This window comes from Rhamphochromis sp. 'chilingali' (genome assembly GCF_963969265.1).
Source record: "Rhamphochromis sp. 'chilingali' genome assembly, chromosome: 8".
In the NCBI taxonomy this organism is placed as follows: Eukaryota; Metazoa; Chordata; class Actinopteri; order Cichliformes; family Cichlidae; genus Rhamphochromis; species Rhamphochromis sp. 'chilingali'.
In genome coordinates, this window is record NC_137935.1 from 11290521 (window position 1) to 11308658 (window position 18138).

At 39.9% G+C, this 18138-nt stretch overlaps 1 protein-coding gene across 1 annotated transcript in view; it reads left to right on the top strand.

Moving 5' to 3' along the window:
• LOC308401058 (odorant receptor 131-2-like) overlaps positions 1–4969 on the top strand; it is a gene marked incomplete at both ends in the record, with an annotated part of 31259 nt that extends 26290 nt beyond the window's left edge. The window contains one exon of the mRNA XM_080889118.1: positions 4391–4969. Coding sequence (XP_080745244.1) covers positions 4391–4969 — 579 coding nt within the window. The remainder of the gene's footprint in view (positions 1–4390) is intronic.
• Positions 4970–18138: the final 13169 nt, after the last annotated feature.

Below are 18138 nucleotides of genomic sequence, written 5' to 3' on the forward strand. Positions count from 1 at the left end.
TCCAAGATATTGAACTTGCTGAGTACCAATGAAAATTACAAATCCTCTCTCAGCTTTTGTTTGTTATACCCTTCCCATTTAATATGCTTCCTTGCCTGAAGAAGCACATAATACAGTTTGGAGATTGCCTTTCTCAGAGAACCAACATCTGCTAATTTACCTGGAGAAGCTCTGATTTGTTACTATTGAGTTTAGTACTATTGAACCATGATGTTCAGCTAAACAGAGGGTGAGAGAGGACAGAGGGAAAGCAAAAATAGGTTTAGTAGACAGATAAAGCTGGGTGTCATCAGCATAACAGTGAAACTGAATATTGTATTTACAAAAGATGTGTCCAAGCATAAATAAATTTGCTGTTGCTAACCAGGAAGCCCTGTGTTTTGGGTCTTTTTCTTGCCCTCCAACCTGACAGAATGTTCCAGCCAGGTATTTACTCCCATTGTGGGGGCCACTTCCACAGAACGGCGCCTGATGGGAACCGAGCTGGCTGACGTAAAAAAAGATCCTGGCCAAAAGATCATGCCCGTTTCCTCTTTTTATATTGTAAAAAGAGGAAACCCTTTTGCATCTGACTTTTAAATCAGAAACTATTTGTAAGTAGGGATGGGTATTGTTTAGGTTTTATCCGATACCAGTACCAAACTGGTACTTTTGAAACTCTGCCAGTGCTTAAACGGTGCTCGAACCGGTGCTTAAAGAATGAAGAACACACACTTTGTCCAAAAACCTCTCATGTTTAGCTGTTTTTTTGTAAAAAGATAACAACGTTAGCCTTTTCTGCAGCTATAGGGCATATATGCAGTGTTGGGGAGTAACGGAATACATGTACCGCTGTTACGTATTTAAAATACAAAATATGAGTAACTGTATTCCGTTACAGTTACCATTTAAAAATGTGGTATTTAGAATACAGTTACTTTGTTGAAATAAATGGATTACACGGCGGTACTTTCCTGTTTCATATTGTGGCGGGTCAGGACTGTTTGGGTTTTGTTTGACAGCTATGTTCTGTTGTTCCAGGCGGCAGCGTTACGGTTGCCATGATTACAGGGTGACGCTCTCTCTCTGTGTGTTTCCTGGGTGAGAGAGCGTCTTTTTGTTGTTGTTGTTGTTGTGCTAAGCTGAATGCTAACAGAATGCTACTGCTCTAAAGAATGTAGCATCATGGGCATTGTAGTCCGTGCTGCAGGGAGAATGGACTGCCATACACGTTATGTGTCTGTGAGCACGAGGAGGGAGAAAAAGGGGAGTGGAAAAGTACGAGCTGTCATCGAGCAGAAACGGGAGCTGGAAGCATGTAAATATAATAATAACCACTGCAGCCAAGAAGAGTGCCTGACGAGCCCAGTTGTAAGTAAGCTATTAAGACTCGACTGTACGCTGTGTTCGTGTTTTCCTCCGAAACAATAAGTTCCGTTGGAACAGCCTTTCAACGCCTCTCCACACAACAAAGTAAAGCTATTTTTCGGCTACAGCCCTACACAGAACCCGACGTATTAGCCAGAGGTCCCTTTACTACGGTTCGGACCTTCAGTAACAGTAATAAATCACAGCAATAGTATATTCACGTAGTTGTAAAAAAGATGATAATATATTAAGTAATCCAAAGTATTCAGAATACGTTACTGTCATTGAGTAACATAACGGAATACGTTACAGAATACATTTTGGGACATGTATTCTGTAATCTGTAATGGAATATATTTTAAAAGTAACCTTCCCAACACTGTATATATGGTATCACTCTGGGCTGGAAGCAGTGCTTAAACAATGGGAAAACACAAACTTTGTCCAAAAACCTCTCATGTTTAGCTGTTTCCCACTTTTTCTTTGGTCATTTTAGCTTTTTTGGCCAGGGTGAAGGGAGTACCTGCCATCAAACAAGAAGAGAGCTGCATGTAACTACGACAGTGTTTGCTTGTTCACCTTACATGCATTAATGTAATAACGTGGTTAGCCTACTCAACGTAAATTACACACGAACAACATTAAGCTACTCGCCCAGAGAAGAACAGCTGCTGCTGCCATCATCATCAGTCATCACTTCTGCTACACTGGCAGGGCAACAGGCCAGGACTCTCCTCTTCGGGTTCTTGGGGGATGTTGCTAACTCCGGGTCCGATAACAGGCACCACATCTGCAGTAGATGTGCACGGTGTGAGGTCTCGCAGCAAGTGATCAAATACGGCGCATTTCTCGGCTTTTAAAAAAAAAAACGCTATGCATCGGCAGGTGTTTTTCATCAGATTCGAGGTGTTACCTCCTTTGCACAGTATCACCTTAAAGCACTTGTTGCAGGCTGCTAAGTTTGCATCTTTTGCTGTGAAGTACAGCCAAACTTTTGACTGCTTCGCCTTGGGCATTTTTAATCTGTAGCTCTGCTCTAAAAGAACGTATGTACCTGGGCCCGCCTACTACGCTTGCAAAGGTAAAATGATTGGCTGGAATCCAAAGTGTATGACATCTCAGGGGAAAAAAAAGCACCGAAATAAAGCACCGAAATGTGCGCTGCTTTTTTCGTTCTGGTTACTACCGGTTGCCATAATGGCACCGGATACCGGTACCCACCCCTTTTTGTAAGGGACAATTTACAAATATCTACAAACGATTGCGATCTTGTAATTTTTTGGTTTATATCCTTTAGTGTAGTGTATCTATGCCATTTAAGCAAAATATGCACAATGATAAAACTAAGTTTTTTGTAATTATATAGTCATATTCCAGTTGAATAAATAATGCACATCTAAAATAATAATTTCATTTATTATTTTACCATATAACTATTTATCACTTCCGTTTTCAGTTACAGAATTAACTCTCAATGTTTTTATCTTCAGTTAAGAAATCAATGCAGTAACATTCACAATGAGCAGAACCAGAACAGAAGACCCGGTGGCGCCAGTGTCTGGCAGCCTCACCTCAGTCAGTGCGCCCCAGGGTGGCTGTGACTACAATGTAGCTTGCCATCACCAGTGTGTGAATGTGTGTGTGAATGGGTGGATGACTGGATGTGTAAAGCTCTTTGGGGTCCTTAGGGACTAGTAAAGCACTATACAAATACAGGCCATTTACCATTTATTTTGGATGAAAGTACAAGTCTTGCAAGTGTCCAAAACAGAAACTTGAAATACTGGGTCAATGACCCCGATCTACCTACCCGTCTTTATGCCAAAGGTGTCTTAAATGACTTTTTTTTTAACCCATGTTAGTCACAAATGCATGTGTTGGAGTAGTTTACTTGAGTACAGACAGTCACATACCGTACAAACAGTGTGTGCAGTGGGACCATGAAGTCTCTGCTGGGTGGATTACTGATGATCTGAGGTAGCCACTTATATTTAAACCTACCAACTGGCCAATCTGTATGTGGTCAGTTTTAGGATATAAATAACTGATGTTTTTCATGTCATGTGTTACTAACTTCTGTCTATACATTTTAAAATAATAAAAGGGAAAAAAATGAAATACAAGAAATTTTCTTGAAATTTAAACTTCCTTCTTTATAGTAAATACATTAAAAGAGAAAATGCTGAGGAAAAAACAAAAGGACAGTTTTCATTTAACTGAATACCTCACAAACAGAAATAGTACATGTCAAAGTCACATCAGTTTAGGAGTTTTTAAGACATAAACCTAAAATAGAGGGGTGTTGTCTTATTGATTGACAGAATTGATTACCTTGTCGCCAAACACCAACTTTACAGTTCTTTTACAGTTCTGTTATGTTGACTTTACTGCAAAGTCTCCTGAGTATACCATCAATTACATATTTAAAAGCATCTATATTGAGGAGAATGGGTGTTAAGGGAAGATGACAACACAGTAGAAGGAAGTGTCATGTGTAATTGTTATTCTTAGTTGCTGTAAGCTTCAATTTCATGATGCACAGTCATTTCTCAGAAAATTGCAGGGAACGCAGCAGAAGACATTTGGCTCTGGAACAGAATGGGCGGTTTCTTCACTGGATTTGATTTTTGATTTTTATTAAAAAGAAAATCTTATATTTATTGACAAAACTTTAATGAACTCTTAGAAGTACATATTTTTGTTCTCTATGGCAGGTAACAACTCAGTGAATGATGTTTTTTTGCAGCGACCAGTCTATGACCGGGTCATTATTGTACAGATCCTGGTAATAATTTTTCTTTGCATCAACATGTTGCTCATTGTGATCTTTATTAAAAAGGAATCCTTTCACACATCTACACGTTACACCTTATTTTTTGTAACACTGCTGTCAGACAGTGTTTTGTTATTGGTGTCAGATGTTTTACTTGTATTGAGCCAATTTGAATTTACAATACAAGTGTGGTTGTGTATAACTATCTCTGTTGTTGTACTTCTTTACTTCATTGTCACACCAGTTACTCTGACAGCAATGACTCTGGAGCGCTATGTGGCCATTTGTATGCCCCTGCGTCATGGACAGCTCTGCTCCACACGCAGCACTATGTACTGTATCCTGATCATTCATGTTCTCAGCTCTGGCCCTTGTATAATTATTCTGTCCATGTTCTTTGCTTCCGCCTCACTTAAGTTCTACAAGCAATCCATGATATGTAGTGGAGAGACATTTACTATTTACAGATGGCAGGATCATGTTCGATCAGCTGTGTATCAATTTTACTTCTTGATTATGGGCACCACTATTGCATACTCATATGTTCAAATAATGAAAGTGGCCAAAGCTGCATCAGGAGATAAAAAGAAGTTGACACATAAGGGGCTTAAAACAGTGATCCTTCATGCTTTCCAGTTGCTGCTCTGTCTCATTCAGCTGTGGTGCCCATTCATAGAAATTGCACTACTTCAGATAGATTTTAGTTTATTTCGAAATGTCCGATATTTTAACTACATCGTGTTTAATATTGCTCCAAGGTGCCTGAGTCCTCTGATCTATGGCCTCAGGGATGAAAACATTTTTCTTGTACTGAAAAGTCTTATGCCTACTTCATCCTGTTCAAAATAAACATAATTTGAGTTACATCAGAAATATAAATACTAAATTCTAAATCTATACAGGGAAACTGCTTCAATATGCAAGAAAAATTTCATGTAAATAATGATGAATTTCAATTTATTAGTAATTGTGCAACTTGCTTTCCATGCTCTATGATGCTATATTGTTATGCATTAACCCCCCCTCCCCCCCCCCAGAAAATTAAATGAAAATAATTGTCAAGTGTTTATTATTTTTTTTATTATAATTTATTCACTTATTTTAGGGTATGTGCTCAATTTGACCAAAATTGTTTTTTTCTCTGATATGACATGGTTAACTTCCTCAGAATTCAATCAACATAGATGCACAATATATAGCAACAAATACAACTTTAATTGTATTACTATCATGAACGGATGATGGAATAATTAATATTTTTAAAAACATATTTGGTACTGATTGTAATTCACTGATAAGAATCACTGCAACAAAAATATGAATTCTAAATGTATTTTATAACTGTTCTGATATTTAACAATAAAATAAATTGTTACTATTATTAGTGATAACTATACTACTAATAATACTAATAATAATTTCTTTAAAAAACTGTATTTTTAGGAACAGTATTTACCACAGTAAAAAAAAAATCACAATTGCTTTCGACTATTTCTGCATTTAATAGAATGCGATAAGAAAGCTGTTATAGGAACCACTGTTGAAAAAATATAATTGAACCAGTATACGTAAATATAACTATGAGATCAACAGTGCTTGCATTTCGTTCTACTCTTTTCCCATTTCTTTCTTCTTCTTCTTTTTGTCTTAAATAACTGTCCATTGAAGTCCATTGTTTTCTACTGCTTCCACCACACAAAAACAATTTCCTGCTGCCTTGAGCAAAGCACAGCACAAAGGTGCTGCTCAGTGAGGATTTGCATGTTCTGCAAAGTTCAACACAGTTGGCACAGTGTACATATATTCCAAATGCAGAAATGCAGAATGACAGGAAGCAGCCACCTATAGTACACGTGAAGAGTGGCTGCCAAAAAAGATTTCATTTTTTGCACCTAACGCTTTTCTCCATAGTCTAGAAAGGCAGCATAATTTCCATCTTCTGGACAAAGTTTAATGCCAATGAAATTTTCTGTGCTTCTTTTACATTCAACTGGTTCACGTGAATGTTTTTTATAGTAACTGAGATGGATGCCTGTTGTGCTCTTAAAAACACACAGTTTCTTTCTTGTTTCTACCAACCTTTAGAGGTTAGAGGTCATTGTACCAGCTAAAGCAGACCCCCCACCCCCAGATCTTATATCCCCTGAAAACAGATATAAGATCCCTTGAAAAATTATATAAATGAAACTTGTATGTTTTGGATACTTACTAAAACAATATATGAAAGTAATGAGAAAGTGGCCACTTTCATGAGTAAATCATGTAAGCCTTATAGGATTTACTCATGAAAGTGGCCACTCAATTATTATTATGTGTTTTTGCTGCACTGTTCTGCTGTCTGTGTCCACGTTTGTATGTATAGGCAGGTGTGTGCGTCTGTGTAACGTATGTGTAACGTCTGAGGTATGCAGAGGACCCAAATGCTGAACTCTTCAAAAGACAGTGTGTTTATGAACAGTGAAAATGAATGAAAATGAAACAACAATAAATAAACAATGTGCTGGATGCAATGCACTGGGGCTCCCAAGGTGATGCCTCCTGAATCACTCACAGTGCAAGTGTGCGTGGCATGTATCATGGTAACAATAAACTCCAATGCCCAGCTTTGGCTCCTCTCCCGTGAAACACTCCGCTCCCGACTCTTAGTGAAAACAAATCAAAAACATCGTTACAAAAAAGATGTTTACAAAAAGCCAGCCATGGCCATACTAACGAGTATAAAAAGGGACGCCCCTGAAGACTCTAATCAGCTACACGTGGCAGTGGCTGATGGGCATCAGATGGGGCAATCTCCAGCGCGGGAGCACTTCCAGGGTGAACAGCACTCGGTGCCCAAACGTCCTGGTCCTAAACGTCCCACATCAAAACAGAGACACAGGGAAGGGAGGGGAGGAGAAGAAAACACAAAAAACTATACAGGAACACAAAAGGCAGGTCTACCGGCAGGGACAATATGCCTCATTTACGTATTTGATTGGATAGTACAATGCCATTTACACATTGCCACATTGAAGGCACCCTTGTCCTCCAAAAGAGAAAAGGCACATTTGACTGAGGATAGCAAATTCAAGTGCTGTTGTAATAGAAAAGTTAAATTCAGTTGTTTATTTATGGCAACATCCAATATTAAGGCTGTTTATCAAAACAAATGAAAGAATAAAGTGCTTGGACCTGACCATTGAAAATTGAATATTCAGCAGCAGTCCATGAATTGTTGGAGAGCATATATACTAACTTTCTCCAGCACACCATATGGGAAGCGCAGTTGACTAATTAGACATGGGTGAGGAATGCCTTCTGGTATCAGTACATTTTGGACCACCTCGAGTGTGCACCACTTAAAGCACTTAACAGAAAAGTGCAAAACACAAAATAAACTAGCTGTAGCCATATGGACAGTAGCATGAAGTTACACCTTTCTAGTAGGCTTAGCATAGTAGAACAGCTGGATGAACACTATCAAGTTGTAAGATGTAAAATGCACAACAAAGGTGACAAAACATCAGCACATTCTGTCTAGAATCAGGAGGTAATAATGAAGAGAATCGGCTGCCCACCGGATGGCCAGGCACTCTTTCTTGCAGGCAACTGCAAGTGACAAATAAATAAAAGTTTCTTCATCATCTTCATCTTTCTCCACTGGCCTCCTGCTCTTATTATTTTCATGCGGAATTGGTCGGTCGACCCCCCCTTACCTGCTGGGACAAAACAGCCCTCTGTGCGAGGTGTCGGTCGGCGCATGTAGAGGAGGGGTTCCCCACAACACCGCCTGGCACTGCTCTGTCTATCGGATCAGATATGGGGCACTGTTACGGGTGAGATCAGTCAAGGAGCTGGTCAGGTCTGCAAAGCCTGGCATGAACCAGGGTAGTAACCAGCCAGTCTCAAGAACCGACTCATGTGTTTTTTGGACTTGGGGTGCAATCAGAATGTGACGGCTGCAGTTTTATCCATCTGTGGATGCACCTCCCAGGTTCCCAAGTGGTACCCCAAATACTAAAAACAGCCATAATGCTCGGGTCTTATTTTCTACAGTTGACAGGCTAACAACAAACAAAAACAAAACTGAAGTAATAGTCTTTGGCGCCAAAGAAAAACGATTACAGGTCACCAGAGAACTTCAATCTATACATCTAAAAACCACAAACCAGGCGAGAAATTTGGGTGTAGTGATGGATGCAGACCTAAACTTAGAAAAACACATTAAGACAATAACAAAATCAGCTTACTATCACCTCAAGAATATTTCAAGGATAAAAGATCTGATGTCTCAACAGGACCTGGAAAAACTAGTCCATGCATTCATTTTTAGTAGGCTTGATTACTGTAACAGCATCTTTACAGGTCTACCTAAAAAATCAGTCAGACAACTACAGCTCATTCAGAACTCTGCTGCTCGAGTCCTCACTAAGACCAAAAAAGTGGACCACATCAGTCCAGCTCTGAGGTCTTTACACTGGCTGCCTGTCCGTCAGAGGATAGACTTTAAAGTTCTGATGCTGGCCTATAAAGCTCTGAATGGTTTAGGACCAAAATACATCAGTGACCTCCTGACCCAGTATGAACCTTCCAGATCCCTCAGGTCATCTGGATCCGGTCTTTTATCAGTTCCCAGAGTCAGAACCAGACACGGAGAAGCTGCATTCAGCTTTTATGCTCCTTATATCTGGAACAAACTCCCAGAAAGCCTCAGATCAGCTGAAACACTCAGTTTATTTAAATCCAGGTTGAAGACTCACCTGTTCTCAGCTGCATTTGAATAAAGCACCAAATCCACACTTTTAAGCTTAAATTTCAAAACTTACACTAACTACTGATCTTATCTATTTCTGATTTTATCTGTTTTGATTTTATATACTGTTTTGTTTGTTTGTTAAGCTTAAATTTCAAAACTTACATTAACTACTGATTTTATCTACTGTTCTGATTTTATCTGTTTTGATTTTATATACTGTTTTGTTTGTTTGTTTGTTTGTTTGTTAAGTGGGTTTAGAGCTCTGGGTAGCTCCCCAGCTGGGTCTAGAATGGGTCTAGAGAGTATTTTAAATTCAGGGAATTTAAAATAGAAAGTAGCTCGTCCACAGAAGGACTGGTAGCTCCTCTTACGATAAGGGTTCAGATCGCGCGAACAGGTGTGGGATTAGAGCTCTGGGTAGCTCCCCAACTGGGTCTAGACTGGGTCTAGAGAGTATTTTAAATTCAGGGAATTTAAAATAGAAAGTAGCTCGTCCACAGAAGGACTGGTAGATCCCCTTACGATAAGGGTTCAGATCGCGCGAACAGGTGTGAAATGTGTGTGTTTAGTTAGTTTGTTTGTTTGCTTGTTTTAATCAATTTTAAATCATGCTTTTTATTTGTTTTTGTTTCTAATGTCTCTGTAAAGCACTTTGAATCCCCTTGTTGTTGAATTGTGCTATACAAATAAATTTGCCTTTGCCTTTGCCTTACTGACGAAAAACACATTCCATGCAATGACTTTCCTGATCCACGACTGCTGTGTGCAGTGCTATCTGTGTCTTCCACATTTGTGCTTGAGCTGCCTGAAGATAATCTCAAAAGTGAACAACAAGAAGATCCTGTACTGTCAGAAGTCATTGGCTGGAAAGCTAAGGGTCGAAAACCACCCTACTGGTGTATGAAAAATGCACACCTCAGAAAAAAGTGCTATGGCATGAGTACTCTAGACTTACATTTCACAATTGCTTACTCTGTCGTAGAGCTTTCAACCCATCCCAAAATTCAGTGTTGCATCAGTTGGTTGTTCCTGAATCTTTAAAAGACACTGTCCTACAGCTGCTGCACGGCAACCCAGTGTCCGGTCACGTATCAGCAGAGATGGTCCTGAAACGTGCTCAGCAGCTATATTACTGGCCATTCATGTCACAGGACATCAGAATATGGTGCACACAATGCACTCCATGTGATGCCAGATGGAATCCCACACCTCATCACAGAGCTCCAATGAAAACAATTGTTGCAGCGGAACCATTTCAAAAGGTGGCAGCTGACTTACTTGAACTCACCATTACGAGTCATGGCAACAGGTATGCGCTGGGAATTCAAGACTGTTTCTCGAAATATGTCAACCTCTATGCTATCCCAGACCAACGTGCCACAACAGTTGCAAAATGCCTGTTTGACAACTTCATCTGTCAGCACGGCGTCCCTGAAATGCTGCACACAGACCAAGGACGTCAATTTGAATCTGACGTGGTGAAACACCTGTTTCAGCTGCTAGGCATCCAGAAGACACGGACCAGCCCATATCACCCTCAATGTGATGGGATGGTCGAGAGGTTCAACTGAACACTTATTGACCAGTTAGCTAAGTTACTCCTTCAGCAGCCTGGCGAATGGGATGACTGCCTCAATCAAGTTGCTTTGGCAACACCAGTCCTCACTCTACCACGGGGTTCATGCCATTCTTTCTCACACATGGACATGAGGCACAGATGCCTGCTAATATGCTGTTGCCTACCACCATGCCAGCATCATCTACTTCTGCTTCTCCTGCTGACTACGTCCAGTTGACTCAGAGACTTCAGTCTGCCTTCAACACTGCTGCATGGAACAGAGATTGGGCCCGCAACCAGCAGAAGCAACTGTACGATAGGGGCATCAAACACACTCCTTATGTTTCCGGGTGACTTGGTGTGGTTAAATGACCCCACTACAGCAAAGCAAAAACTTGCTCCACATTGGAAGGACCCCTTTGAGATATTGGAGTGCCTTGGAACAGATGGAGAAAACTCTGGTGTCATGTACAAGATTTGTTACCTCCTGGACCAATCAGACAAGACTCAAATTGTTCACTACAATCATCTCAGGCCTTACAATGCACCTGTCCCTAAAGGTGGAACCAACTCGCCTGCTGGTGACATACCTGTACAGCCCCAGATTCCACAATTGACTGCATTATCAGGTGCTTTGCCCTTCACAGCTTAGAAATCTGGAGCTAAAGGGAGCTGGAATGTTCAGGGCCGCCCTGCAACCTCATCAGACCCTCAGGTTTGCCAGCCACCACCTCTAAACCAGTCACAACCCCATTCCCACTTTCCTTTGTCCCCTTCTCCTCTGTCTGAGACTGTAACGACTTCCCCCTCTGGCCATGTGGTGATACACCAATCAGACATTGTCCCCTCAACTCCTCATCGAGTATCTGGTGTTTCACGGCGATGTGGGAGACGTCAAGTTGTGCCTCCCAGATACCTCAAGGACTATGTTTTGAACTGAACTTGTTTTTGGTTTTGCTGTTCTTTTATTGTTATCCCCTTGCTCACAGCATGTTGTTTTTCCTTTTCTGTAGGGAAACGGGGACGTTACTTATGTGAGGGGGGAGGAAAATGTAAAGTGTAGAAGTAAATTTAAATCTAACTGGATATACTGTACAAAGAGGTGTTTACAAAGGTTATGAAGCTAGTTATGTAGCTATTTGATGGTTACGTGATTTGATATTTACATGTTTACACGTTTGAATGTTTAGACATGCATGTTCAAAGCAGTGATAAGTATGTGTTATATCCACCTAGTTGTTTTCCCAGTTTTCATCTGAGTATAAGATTTCCTGGATTCTGAGAGGCCAGTGAAGTATTTATGTGGGTGGTAAACAGGAAGTGCTAGTTGTTGCTGTGTGCTGAGAGTAAAGAGGCTGCTGAAAAAGTTATCCGTCTTCATCTTGCTGTTCCTAATTATTCAGAGAGATTCCAAACCATCTAGTGAACCCTCACGTTACATTTATAATAAACAGATTAAAAGAGACAACGCTGAGAAAAGAAAGACAGCACAGTTTTAACTTAACTGAATACCTCACAAACAGGCCTCGTACCTGTCACAGTAACATTAGTGTAGGAGTTTTTAAGACATAACCCTAAAATAATAGGATGTAGTCTTACTTGTTGCATTAACTACAGAATTGATTACCTTCACAGCAAACAACAACTTTTCAGTTCTTTCAGATCTGTTATGTTGACTTTACTACAAAGTCTCCTGAGTATACCACCAATTACCTATTTAGAGGCTTCGATACTGTGGAGAATGGGTACTAGGGGACGATGACAACACAGTAGAAGGAAGTTTCATGTATAATTGTTATTCTTAGTTGCTGTAAGCTTCAAATTAATGATGCACGGTCATTTCTATGAAAAAAGTAGGGAAGGCAGAAGACATTTGGCTCTGGAACAGAATGGGTGGTTTCTCCACTGGATTTGATTTGGAGTTTTGATTTTTATTAAAAGTAAAATCTTACATTTATTAACAAAACTTTAATGAACTCTTAGAAGTACTTCAAACAGGTTTGTTCTCTATGGCAGGTAACAACTCAGTGAATTATGGTTTTTTTCAGCGATCAATCAGCTACCGGGTCATTATTGTACAGATCCTGGTAATAATTTTTCTTTGCATCAACATGTTGCTCATTGTGATCTTTGTTAAAAAGGAATCCTTTCACACATCTGTATGTTAAGGGTTTGGAGATGCCATCAACTTTCTTAACAATTCCATATAAATGTCATCAAAGTCAGTAGATTTTTTTGTTCTTGATTTCCCAACAATATCAATGATTTCCTTTTCTTCTACCACCATTAAAAACATTGAATGAGGATTACGTTCAATAGGTTTAGTTTCTTTCTCTGCAGAATTTCTTATATCATGAATTGTATCAGCCAAATCTGGTCCAACACTTACAAAGAATTTATTGAACTCATTAACCACATCACTCATGTTACTAATATTTCTATCATTATTAATGAAATACAAATGATAATTTAACTGCCTGGAACCATTTTTAATGATGGCATTCAATGTTTCCCAAATCCCTTCAATGTTATTTTTATTCATATTTAATAATTTCTCATAATATTCCTTTTTACATCACCTCAAAATGTAGCTTCACTACTTCTACTCTTTATAAATTCTCTATATAAGGTATTTTTCTTTTTACATGCATTTTGTAATCCTTTTGTGATCCATGGGCACGCTGCATATTTTTGTTTTTTGCTATATTTCTTTACTGGGCAGCGGCTATCATATAACAGTTTAAATGTTCCTAAAAAGTCTCATAAGCTTTATCAATATTTTTTTCCTTATACAACATCTCCCATTCTTGCTTTAGTAAATCACCTTTAAATGCATTTATGGACTCCTCGGTTCTCACTTGTTTGTATTTTATTGTATTTTCCTGTTTGACCTTCCTGTAATTGCTGTCATACGCTACAAAAACAGGTAGATGATCACTAGTGTCATTATTTAGAAGACCTGGTGTTCTATATATACAACTTACAATGACATTTTTATTTTTTTCCATACGAATTTCTATTGTTACACACATGTTGTCCACCACCACCACCGTCATTTTTTCCACCACCCTGTATTTAAAATTTTTGTCCACAAACAAAGCCACACCCCCACCGTTCTTATTCTTTCTGTTCATAAAATTTAGTTAATATCCGTCTATTTTAAAGTCCACTTTTTTATCCGTATTAATCCACGTCTCAGATACTGCAATCACACTGAATGGATGTGCAAATTTGCATAAATATTCTCTTATGTTGTGAAAGTTGGAATATAAACTTCGACTATTAAAGTGGATTGTGGAAATTTTGCAGTCAGCCTTGGCAGTTTTATTGAATTGTTCTTCAGTATAATAACAGCAGGTGTCACTGATGTTAAAAAAGTTCAATTCTGGATCAATGTCCTGCTCTGTGAAGTGTGTATTGTATTCCGTGTTTTGTGGTGAATTTAACTCCAGATAGACCCTGTGCACAAGAAAATGCTAACTTCCTGGTTTGAGACCGGATGTGGGGTTGTACATTTCTGGTAGCTTTACTTTGCGGTCAATCGCTACTGCGAAGATATACTCCAAAATCATGTCCAAAACTCGAAAACGGAAAGATCACATTAAGTTACAAAGAGGAGAAGGTGGTAACACTCACCACTGTTGTGTCATAAAAAATCGAATGATCAATTTTGACGTTTAAAGAGTTTAGATCGATCAGTTGTTTACATCACTCAACACAAGCAGAACTGCATTACAGAATCAGAAGACACATCGTCCACATTCAGAAGCACATCTCTGTATAGTGACAGTTATTATGACTTAAACAGGCAAATGTTCAGCATTCAACTTACAGGTGAAGAATAGTCAACCCAGATGTTTCCCCCGTTAGCAGGTGAGGAGGAGGAGCAAGTAAACAGGGCCGTAGGACTCAAGTCGCAGGGAGTGTGGATAAGGTGGAAGAGCACCTTGCAGCACTAAGTCACCTGGTCAAACATCATGCAGGCAGACTTCCACCATGTCCGATTCCTCGTGCAGGCAGTATACCCTACCAAGCCCAGTACACCTCCATGTGTCGTGGAAAAGCTAGATATCGGCCTGTCCCCTGTGCTCTGGAAGGGGCACCCTAGAACATATCCTCAGCAGCTGCCCAAAGGCCCTGGCCAATGGTCGTTATTGTTGGCGTCACAACCAGGTGCTCAGAGTAATTGCTGAGAAGACTGCCCCAGCAATGAGCACCAGCAAGCGCCATCATGCTCCGAAGAAGAGACTTCTTTTCATTAAGGCTCAAGAGAAACCCCAGGTGTGGCCACGGTTAACAACCAGCCTGCTCAACTTGATTGGCAGCTACAGGCTGAGCGGAGTAAACAGCTAAAGTTCCCACCAGCACATCAGGGGCCTGTTCTTCGTACCTCGCTAAGTAAGTTAGCTGGATTTGATTGTTGACGATTTCGCGTGATCTTGGATCGTTCGGTTCCCCGAAGCTCATCCGGGACTTGCTGCCATAGCAACAGAGCCATAAGCGTAAACCTGCTCGGGAGCAGGTTTACTTTATGTAAACAGGATTAGATCGCGGCCACGCAGGTATGTCCGCTTCATTTATACGAAAGCAACAGCGATATTCCACCACTGTTTCACCATAAATAAATAACATCAATGTAACTAAAGATAATGCAGCACTTGATCCATTTATTGATTTCACACAGATATATACAGGTCATTTCCTAAAAAAGGGAAATGTACTATTAACATTCTATTACATGTATGTGATTATTTCAGATGTAATTCATATTTCAGAGTAGTAATTGCAAATTACTTTGTGCAATCAAGATGGGAGACCACGGCTATAAAAGCGAAGGTGGATTTGGGAAGCCTGTCGCAGCCATGTCCTGTCCGTTTACGCGAGCAACCCATTGCGAAAGGTGCAAGATTGATAAGGAGAGTCCTCAGAATTCAGCGTATATTGCGGGATAGACAGGATCCCTCAGCTCAGCGCAACAGTGTGCTCATTGAGAGATATCGATATTCCCGTGAGGGTATTATTCACTTAACCAACTTGTTGACGAGGGGGTGCAGGACCACCACCTGTCTTTTTTTGCTCTGCCCTTTTCTTGGTTGCTGTTATGAACCAACAAACAGAGTATTCCAGGGTCTCATTCCAAGAGACGAAAAGCAATATAAGTGATAAATATTACCATTCTGTAGAATATTCTTATATTTCACTTTTACCTGTTCCCATGTTCTAGTGGGTCCTGTTGTGGCTCTAATGTGAAAGGGGATATAATATAACATATTATAATGTAATATAATATTGGATAATATAGTGTGATATGATAAATCTACCCTACCGCCTACTGGTGTTGGCCAGAGGGGCCGATGGCGCAATATGGCAGCCTGGCTTCTGTCAGTCTGCCCCAGGGCAGCTGTGGCTACAACCGTAGCTGCTTCCACCAGTGTGTGAATGTGAGAGTGACTGAATAGTGGCATTGTAAAGCGCTTTGGGTGCCTTGAAAAGCGCTATATCAATCCACTCCATTATTATTGTCATTATTAAATTACTTACGAGTTTGATTTGTCAGCAACTTTCTGCCAGCCCTCTCTCCTTGCTTTTGCAGCCTTTGCAGTGTTCCCTTGCGTTTTAATTAAACTCTGAAACTCCTGAAATCCCTCACTCAAGAGTTCTTGCTCTGCTGCCGAAAAATACCGAGCGCGCTCCTTCGACATTTTCGCCGACCAATCAGAGGGTTGCCGATCAATGTTTCTACTATCGATGCGTAGCCCCTTTTACGACACCCAGTGATGTCACATTACTTCATCCAATCGTCAACAGCAGGTGTGTTCGGAGAACCGGATTAGCGAGCTCACGGTTAGCGCGATGATTTGGTCTTGGATGTGTCATTTGATCTTGGATGTAGTAAGCGACGTACGAAGAACGGGCCCCTGATCTGATCTGATCTGGAACTTACAGTGCCCAGGGAAGAGCATATCAATGAGACCAATCAGAGTGGACAGTATATCCTTGGTTTCTTAACATAAACCTCACTGTTACAGCTAGTGGCAGTGCGAAAGTGCCCCCCTTAGACTCACTTTTAATATAAATCCCATTGTTTTCCCCTGAGTTATTGGTTCTGTTATTAGTTAGCTACCATAAACTAATGCTGTAGAATGAAGGATGACACTTTAATGATGAATCCTCAGGTTTATTGGTAATAACCATTCAATTTCACCGTAAGAGCTGGGAAAGTGTACATAAAAACAGCGTGTAAGTTAAAAGTCCATACTCTTACAACTGTAAACATTTAGAACAAATAACTTAACCAATGACTCTACGTGATATTGAAGTACACCGACTTCACAGATTCTTTATGATGGTAGCGATCAGGTGGAAACTTTTACTTATAAAGTCAGACATCTGTGTTTACACTTCACAATAAAATACAGATTCATCTGGAGCTAACTAGCCTGCTTCAACTACGTCTACTGAGGTCTAGGTCACAACCCGCCCATTGTACCACCCCCTTACACTGTCCTGTCCTGCCTCCGGTCTTCCTCATCTCAGCACTATAAATAAAATCACCCAAGTTTAAATCTAGCTCTCTAATCTTGCCTACAATGAAAATACAATGGCTTCCAAAAGTATTCGGCCCCCTTGAACTTTTCCACATTTTGTCACATTACAGCCACAAACATGAATCAATTTTATTGGAATTCCACGTGAAAGACCAACACAAAGTGGTGTACACGTGAGAAGTGGAACGAAAATCATACATGATTCCAAACATTTTTTACAAATAAATAACTGAAAAGTGAGGTGTGCGTAATTATTCAGCCTCCTGAGTCAATACTTTGTAGAACCACCTTTTGCTGCAATTACAGCTGCTAGTCTTCTAAAGTTCGAGGGGCCCGAATACTTTTGCAAGCCACTGTATTTCAAATATGAGGAAGTTTTCTACAGGCAAAGACATAGATGTGTTATGAGTTTGCAAGCCACTGTATATAAAATCATGAGTACATAATCAACATATCACACAAGCATCCCTTCCCACAATGACAAACTTAACAATTGCCGTTTCTGTCACTCAAAATATTTAAAGATGTACTTATTTACATCATAACCATACCTTTTTGCCTCTATCAAGGGGGCTGCTAATGACAAAATAAACTTCCACGTGCTCCGTTACAACACTCTCCTCCAAACTGCCCGATAACTGCACAGACAACAATTTTACAGGTAGTCGTGCCTTCAAAATAATACCTTCAAATCTCAAACAGGAGTCAGATAGTAGATGTAGATGAGTGCCAAAATAAGCAAATAAAATGCAAGCAAATAAAACTAAAATAATGGGATTTAGTCTCACTTGTTGCACTAATTACAGAATTGATTACCTTCACAGCAAACAACAACTTTTCAGTTCTTTCAGATCTGTTATGTTGACTTTACTGCAAAGTCTCCTGAGTATACCATCAATTACCTATTTAGAGGCATTGATCAGAGGAGATTGGGTACTAGAGCACGATGACAACACAGTAGAACGAAGTTTCATGTGTAATTGTTATTCTTAGTTGCTGTAAGCTTCAATTTCATGATGCACGGTCATTTTTCAGAAAACTGCAGGGAACGCAGCAGAAGACATTTGGCTCTGGATTTGATTCTCCACTGGATTTGATTTTGAGTTTTGACAATCTTACATTTATCAAACAAAACTTTAATGAACTCTTGGAAGTACTTCAAACAGGTTTGTTTGCT